The 8,785-nt window shown below is 40.1% G+C and overlaps 1 protein-coding gene across 1 annotated transcript in view; it reads right to left on the minus strand.

Annotated features, from left to right (window-relative positions):
* LOC109932883 (rho-associated protein kinase 1) overlaps window positions 1-8,256 on the minus strand; it is a 107,378-nt gene extending 99,122 nt beyond the window's left edge. The window contains exon 1 of the mRNA XM_048596134.1: window positions 8,250-8,256. Within this exon, the coding sequence (XP_048452091.1) occupies window positions 8,250-8,256 (7 nt within the window). The remainder of the gene's footprint in view (window positions 1-8,249) is intronic.
* Window positions 8,257-8,785: the final 529 nt, after the last annotated feature.

Consider the following 8,785-nt stretch of genomic DNA (forward strand, 5'->3'; position numbering starts at 1 on the left):
CTGGGCCTCCTGCAGTGCCACAACGATGCCACCCGAAGGTTGCAGGAACAGCAACTCATATTCCGCTTGGGAACCCTGCAGCCCAATGGTATCAATGTGGATTTCACAAGTTTCAAAATCTCGCCTCCCCCTACCGCATCCCAAAACCAGTCCAGCTCGTCCCTGCCTCCCTAACCTGTTCTTCCTCCCACCTATCCCCTCCTCCCACCTCAAGCCGCACCTCCATCTCCTACCGACCAACCTCATCCCGCCCCCTTGACCTGTCCGTCCTCCCTGGACTGACCTATCCCCTTCCTAACTCCCTACCTACACTCGCCTTTACTGGCTCCATCCCCGCCTCTTCGACCTGTTTGTTTCCTCTCCACCTATCCTCTCCTCTATCCCTCTTCTATCCGCCTCCCACTCTCTCCCTATTTATTTCAAAACCCCCTTCCCCTCCCCCTTTTCTGATGAAGGGTCTAGGCCCGAAACGTCAGCCTCTCTGCTCCTATGATGCTGCTTGGCCTGCTGTGTTCATCCAGCCCTGCACCTTGTTGTCTCTGATTCTCCAGCATCTGCAGTTCCTGCTATCTCTGTCCTTGTACACCAGTTGCTGAAAGTAATATGCAGGTGCAGCAGGCAGGAAAGAAGACAAATGGTATGTTGGCCTTCTTTGTGACAGGATTTGAGTGCAGGAGCAGGGTTGTCTTTCTACAATTGTACAGGGACCTGGTGAGCCCACACTTAGAGTATTGAATGCAGCTTTGGACTCCTTAGGTGAAGAAAAATATTCTGTCCAGAGATGGAAAGCAATGAAGGTTTACCAGACTGATTCCTGAGATAGCCGGATTGAATGCATAAAGACAGACTGGATCAGTTAGGAACATATTTACTGGAATTTAGAAAAATGAGGGGGATCTCATTGAAACCTATACAATTCTGGAAGGACTAGACAAGGTAAACGCTGTGGATATTCCTAATGACCAAGGGACCCGGAATCAGAGGCTGAGCAGTAGGCCATTTAGGACTGAGATGAGGAGAAATTTCTTCGCCCAAAGGGGTGAACGTGTGGCATTCTCTGTTACTGAAAGCAGTTGTGGCCAAAACATTGTGTTTTCATGAAGGGTTTCGGTACTGTTCTTGGAGCTAAAACAGTATGGGAAGAAAGCAGATATAAGACACTGAGTTGGATGATCAGCCATGATCATATTGAATGATGGAGTAGGCTCAAAGGGCCGAATGGTTTTTCTCTGCTTCTATTTTCTATGTTTCAATGTCTAGTGAATATAGAAAGAGGAAGATTGAGAAAATTATAATGTGGATGTAAAATGGCACAGGAGAAATTGCTTTAAATTTGTGGTATTGGAGCTGGTTCTGGGATAATTGAAATCTGTACAGGAAAGACAGGTTACACCTTAACAGGACTGGGACTAACATCCTTAAAGGCAGATTTGCTGATATTGTTGGTGAGGGTCTATACTTGCATGTCGAGGGGATGGGAAACAAAGAGGGAATTATTTTAGTATAAAAAAAAGCTGATGATGAGAGTGAGCATTAAAATAGCACAAACACGTCCTAAAATCAACTAGAATCAAATTATAGAATAGAGTTATAAAAGCCAAATTAAATGGAATTGCAACAAGGTAAATGAATTGATGGCACTTGTAGAAGTAAAAGGGTATGATTTAGTTAGCATTAAGGAGGCATACCTGCAAGGTGACCAAGCCTGGTAACTGAATATTAATGGATTTTGGACATTTAAGAGAAGGCCCACAGAGGAAAAGAAGAAGGGTGGAGATACACTTACACTAAAAGATAGGATCAATGTATTCGTGAGGGTGGATCTCTAATTGGAAGAATGGAGGAAAGAATCTGCTTGGATGAAGTTCAGAAATAGTACGGGGCAGGAAGCATTGGTAGGACTGGTGTATTGGCCACCAAACAATGTTGGTAATTTAGCTATAAATCAAGAGCTTAGGATGTATATATAACAAGGGGAAGGCAATAATCATGGGTGACTGAATCTGCATTAACTTTACTAAATCTAATGAGCACCAATTCGCTAAAGAAAAATTCCTGGAATGCTTTTGAGTGTGTTTTCTGGAGTGATCCAGGAGTCAAATAGGACACAGACTATTCTAGAACCAGTCTTATGCAATGAGAAAGGGCTGTTTTAAAAAAAACCTCAGGGAATAGTGATCATTCCATGATAAAATTTTCCATTAATTTTGAAAGCAAAGTAGTTCAATCTGAAACAAGAGTGTTCAATCTAAACAAGGACTATGAATGTATGAGGAAGAAGTTTGCTGTGGTGGATCAGGAAATTACATTTAAAGATTAGATTATGTAGTATCTAGTATTTAAAGAATGAATGCTTGCTTTTCAAAAATGCCCAACAAGAGGAATGAGGAGGCCTAGCTAACAAAGCAAGTTAAAGGGAGTGTTGGATCACTGGAGGAGGTTTATAAAGTTTCCAAAAAAGTGTTTTAAGTTTGAGAATTAAAGAACTTTTAAAATTCAGCAATGAATGGATAAAGAAAGACAGAATAGAATATGAATATAAAACAGTAAAGAAACGCAACAGATTGGAAAACTTTTTAAAGTTATCTTAAAAGAAGAAGATTAGCAAAGACAAATATGGCGTTGACAACGGAATTTATCATGCATAATAAGAAACAGCAACAAAAGTAGATGCAATAATGGTGTGGAACTGAAAGAAATTGGTATTGGCAAAGAAAAAGTAGCGCTAGAACATATATTGGGACTATAAGTTGACAATTAGCTTGTACCCTATGAGTGTGCAAAGAGTTGCCTGCAGAGATATTGGATGCGTTGGTGAACACTTTTCAAGATTCTATTAAGTCTGCAATGGTGCCTGGTGATTGACACATTTCAAATGTAACCCTAATGTTTAAGAAAGGAGTGAGAGAGAAAATAGGGAACTATTGACCAGTTAGTCTGATGTAAGTAGTTGGGAAAACACTAAAATTTATTATAAAGGATGTCATTATTGAATATTCAAAAAAATAATTGGCTAATTTCAATTAGGATTTATGGAGGAGAAATCATGTTTGACAAATCTGATAGTTTTAGAGAATGTTACTAGCAGAGTTGATAAGGGGGAAACCAGTAAATCTGGTGCATTTGGATTTTCAGAAGGCTTTTGAAGTCGCACACAAGAGGCTATGAATTCAAACTAATGGGCATGGGGGTAATATTCAGTGAGGATTTCTCACCAAGCAGAGAATAGGAACAACAGGGTTGTACTCAAGCTTAGCAGGTTGTGACCATTGGGATCAGTGCCTGGGCCTCAGCTTTTACAATCTATAATCAATAATTTGGATCTGGTTCCAACTCCCCCATCTTCTGTTCTGTTCTGTTCCACTCTCCCTCGTCTTTGTCGTCCTCTCATTCCCACCTCAGCTCTGTGTGTGTCCCTCCACCACAGGCACACTTCACAATGGCTGCTCACCACCATCTTTGCCAGGGTCAAGTAGGGATGGACAGCAAATGCTGAGTCCACCAGGGACATTCACAACCCATGAAAGAATTAAACAATCATGCAAGTAGTTGGACAGGAGTAATTAGAAAAGCTAATTGGAATCACTGATTGTGACGGGAATTGAATGTAGAAGTGTGGTGGTGATGCTTCAGTTATACAGGGCATTAATGAGATCATTTTGGGAGGACCATGTACAGTATTGGTCTCTTTATTGAAGGAAGGATGTGAAGCATTGGAAACAGTTTGGAGAAGATTTACCAGAATGATACCTGGAATTGATGGTTTGCTTTATAAGGAAAGGCTTGTATCCACTAGCATTTAGAAGAATAAGTAGCAACTTGATTAAACAAAAGATCCTGAGGATCTTGATGAGAGATGAGGGAAGGCCATTTCCTGTTGTGAGAGAATTTGGAACTGGGGTCCATGTTTAAAAATCAGGGCTCGCCCACTAAAGACAGAGATGAGGAGAATTTCTCTCTTGCAGAGACTGTTGTGGAATTCTTTTCATCAAAAGGTGGTGGAAGAAGAGTCCTTGAATATTTTTAACGCAAAGGTAGATAGATTCATGATTTATGGGGGCAGAGGAGGAGTGAAAGTGTGGAATAATCAAATTGACCATGTGGACTCAAGGGACCGAGTGGCCTTCTCCTGTTCCTGATTCATATGTGAAAAAGAAATCCATCAGTTCTGTTGACCTTGATCACTCCCTGATGGAAGCAACATTCTGCCAAATCCCTGGGGAAAAATGTTTCTCCTGATTCCCATTTGGATTTGAGACTGACGATCTCCTTTTGGTGGTTGTAGAGGGTGCAGAAAAGATTTACAAGGACGTTACTGGGATTGGAGGGTTTGAGTTAGAGATTAGATAGGCTGAGACCTAGGAGGTTGAGGGGTGACCTTTGTAGAGGTTCATAAAAAAAATTGTGAGGCATATGGATAAGGTGGGTAGCCAAGGTCTTTCTCCAAGTGTAGGAGAGTCCAAAACTCAAGGGCATAGGTTGAAGATGAGAGGGAAAGATTTAAAAGTGACCTCAAGGGCAACGTCTTCACGCAGAGGGTCGTTCATTTGTGGAATGAACTGCTAGAGGAAGTGGCAGGTGCAGGTACAGTTACAACATTTAAAAGACATTTAAATAGGTACATGAATAGGAAATGTTTAAGGGGATATAGGCCAAATGCAGGCAAGTGGCACTAATTTATTTTGGGGAAACTCAGCATGGGTGCGTTGTACCTAAGGGTCTATTTCCGTACTCTATGATTCTGTGACTCTTATGTAATATTTCCAAGTTTGCAGATAGTGCAAAACCTGAGTGTGAGATTTGTGAGGAGAATGCAGGGAGGTTTCAAGGGGCTTTAAACACGTTAAATGCAATGGCGTGTGGACAGTAATGTGGATAAGCGTGAGGTTATCCAGTTTGGTAGGAGAAGCAAAAATGCAGAGTATTTTTTAAATGGTGAATGTGTGAAAAGTGTTGATGTCCCAAGCAATCTAGGTGTCCTTGTTCATAAGGCACTGAAAGCTAGCATGAAGGTGCAGCAAGCAGTCCAGAAGACAAGAGACCTTCTGTAGGTTCACCTTTATCACAAGAGGATTTGAGTGCAGGAGCAAAGAAGTCTTGCATCAATTTTCTGGAACACTAGTGAAACTGCACTTGGAGTTTTGTGTGCTGTCCTGGTCCCCTTGTCTAAGGATAGATATGCTTGCCATAGCAAGGGTGTAACAGAGGTTCACCAGACTGATTCTTGGGATGCTGATTTTATCCTAATCCTAATGAGGAGAGATTGAAGAGACTGGTTCTGTGTTATCTGGAATTTAGAAGAATGAAAGATGATCTCAGAAACTTAGAAATTACTTAAAGGGATAAACAGAGGAGATGCATAAAGGATGTTTCCTCTATTTCTTGGCTTTAGAAACAGGGGACATGGTATCAGATTAAGCCTTTTGGTTTGATGAGGAAGTTCTCATTCAGAAGAATCTTTGAACTTCTCTGCCTCAGATGGTTTCTAGTTACTAATGATATCAAGGGATATGTGATAGCTCAGGGTTATAGTCTTGACGCAGATGGTCAGCTATGGTCTAGAATGGTGGAGCAAGCTCGAGGGGCTGAATAGCTTAGTCTTGCACAGATTTTGCTAGGTTACAATATGGCTTAGTCCTCCACCTATGTTCCTAGGTTACAACGTAGTTTAAAAATGACGTAGACAGGTTAAATGAGCAGGAAACAAAGTAGAGATGGGCTAAAATGTGGGCAATTTTGAGATTATTCACTTTAGTAATAAAGTAGAAAAGTAGAATTTTTTAAAAATACTATGATATTCCAAGGAACTCGCGTGTACTCTCACAAGGAAAACAAAGTTAGCATACAGGTACAGCAAACAATTAAGAAATGGTGGTCATTATTGCAAGGTGATTAGAGCACAAGAAGAAAAAAGTTATTGTTGTTATATTGGGCTTTGGTGAGACTACAATTGGAATATTTATGGAAGACTATACTTGCAATCAGGACATTTCAGTGATGGCTCACCAAATTGAACTCTGGGATAAGAGTCTTACGGTGAGAGGTTGAGTAAATTAGACTTGTACTTTTCGGAATTTAGAAGGACAAGACGGAATCTCATTGAAGCATTCAAGCTCTTGAAGGGGCTTGATTGGATAGGCACGGGTCTTTTTCCTTTTGCTCGTGAATCACGAACGTGGGCGCATGGCCTCAGGATAAAAGGCCAAACACTTAGGACTTAGGCAGAAATGTCTTCACTTAAAGAGTTGTAAATCTCTACCATAGGGGATTGTGCATGCTCTATTGTTGAATATATTTCAGTCTGAGATGAACAGTTTTTAGGGTCCTGGAATGGGGAGCAGATGGAAAATTGGAGTTATGACCACAACCAAATTAGCCATCGTTGAATTGAATGACAGATCTAGGTTCAGGAGCTATATGGCTTTATTTTCTTCATTAGTTTTTTAACAATGCCCATCACCTACGGTCTACTCCTACTCTAACTTATTATGGTTTTGTGATATTTCAGATTATGATTAATAATAGTCATACTCAGTCTCCACAAATACAATTCAGCAAGTTTCATGGTATAAAAGTCAGAAAGTAGATAGTGACTGTAGTCCGACATTGAGGTGCAAATGCCAAATCAGCATGCGATGTACGTGATGTCTGGGAGCTGCTTCATTTATGTGGCATAGCACCTCACTCACTGTGTTAAGGAAAGTGACCACTTAGGTTAAAAGGTTTAAATCAACACGAGATGCAAGAAGTTATTCACTTCTTCCTTGTCCAAATTGCTGTCCCAGTTTTTCTTGTAATGGAAAGTTTTCAGTCGAGTGGATGAACTTTGATGCAAGGTGAAGGATTTTCTTCAAGCTCAATGCTTCATGCTCTTAGTATCCTTGTACTGTATTTATACTTACAGGACTAATTAGAGACTAACTTTGGATTTTTTTCTATTTACTGTTTTTAGCTGCAACTGAGTGGGAACTGGGAAGAAAAGAGTTTGGAGCACAGTCAGTATGCATGCCATAATCATAACATAAACAAATTCATTGACATCAGCGGTGTTTTCAAAATAGATGTATGCACCACTCCCCAATGAGCTATGGAAGAACATATTTTCGAAAAAGACTTGAGTAGGAACTAACATCAAATCTCTGTAATTTGTTGTATTATAATCATAGCGCTTTGGAATTTTATTCAGATTCTTCCATCGGAAATATACTAAAATTAAAATGATCCTTGTTGAACTAAAATAACCAGTCCTCTTGTTTTTTCCTGTAACCTGCTAAAATTGTTCTTTGAAAGTTTTTGTAGGGTTCAATATTTGGCTTGTTTTGAACCATGTTATGGTTGTTAGCCTTTTTTCAAATTATTTTTGGCTCTCCTGGGCTGCATGCTTTTTTGCTCCATTTACGGGAAAATAAACAATCTGGCTTAATCTGACTGGTAGTGCAAGTTAGTTAAGACTGCTAAATGCCTCACAAAGTTCAGCCAAATTCTTATATTTAAATAAGCACAATAATGACATGAATTCACTTACATAGTTCTAAAAGTAGATGAGAAGATAGTGCTGGAAATCTTGATGTTTACAGAAGTAAAGTAATGCTGACACTTGAATACATTTCCATTTTATATGTACCATCCAAAATAATTTTGCATCTTCTGTTCAGAGAACATTGTCTTTTTTGCTATTCGGCGAACATAGTATGTGGCATTATTTGTTGCAGCTGCCCATCATCTTGCTGATTGCCTCCTTGCTTTGAGATCTCTTGTCTCCAAGTGATATTTACCTGGGATTTAAACAGTATCATGGGGACCCTGACAACAGGTGGAAACCCAGTTTTGACAATATGGGAATAGTTGATCTGCTGAATAAGTAAGTCACGTCTGAGGGCATTCGGACTACTCAGGCAGGCCTAGGAAAGGGATAGTTTGTGTGAGTACAGAACTTGTAGTTGCCATTGTGTGTGGATGGGGCTCATCTGTGAACCACTGTTGCCCAATATTAAGGATCCCACCCCTTCTGTCAGAATCTGCAAGGATGTCACCAGAGTTCTCTCCAAATGTCAGAGTGCCCGCCCACCCCTGGTAAATGCCTGCAGCAGTGGGAAGAGGCCGTTAATTATCCTCTGGACAGGTGCTATGCTCCAGCATCCCTCTGCTCTCTGTCACCATTTTATGGGTGCCCCTGCCTCCCAGCCCATCCTCAAAGGTTAGATTTCTTCAATGGTCTTGACAATGTTAAATGTTGTCAGACAACTTACTTGACATTTGCTCTAGAGTTGTCATTAAGATTTTACCAAAATGTAATTGTTACATAACATGATACGTAATTTCCTACATTTGGAAAAATAGCATAGTTATTTCTTCATTTCCTTATTGATCAATTTCAACAGCCAAAAATCACAGTGATTGCATCTTGTATTTTAATCGAAAATATACAGGATCATACATGGCATATTGACCTGATTATCGGTAAGCTTGAAATTGTGGTGGGGAATGGATGAAGCATGTGAGCAATTTCAGCCTTAGCATATTTATATGTTCTCCATGATATTTTTGTTGTGTGAATGTAAACAATACTGCAGTGTTCAAACTTCATGTCAGTAATGCCTGGTGTTGCACTGCAGTAGCTATAGTTGTGCCTCAACAGCATGATCGCTAGGCAACTTGGTCCTCTTGTTGACCCCTCTGTATAATAGTTGCATAGATCTCCTCCAACTTTGAAATATATGCATTTTTTAAAATAAAAGAGACTGTCAAATTGACATCCATCTGGATTTAAAATACACTGCATAAT

The sequence above is a fragment of the Rhincodon typus genome, chromosome 4 (assembly GCF_021869965.1).
Source record: "Rhincodon typus isolate 14 chromosome 4, sRhiTyp1.1, whole genome shotgun sequence".
Classification (NCBI taxonomy): Eukaryota; Metazoa; Chordata; class Chondrichthyes; order Orectolobiformes; family Rhincodontidae; genus Rhincodon; species Rhincodon typus.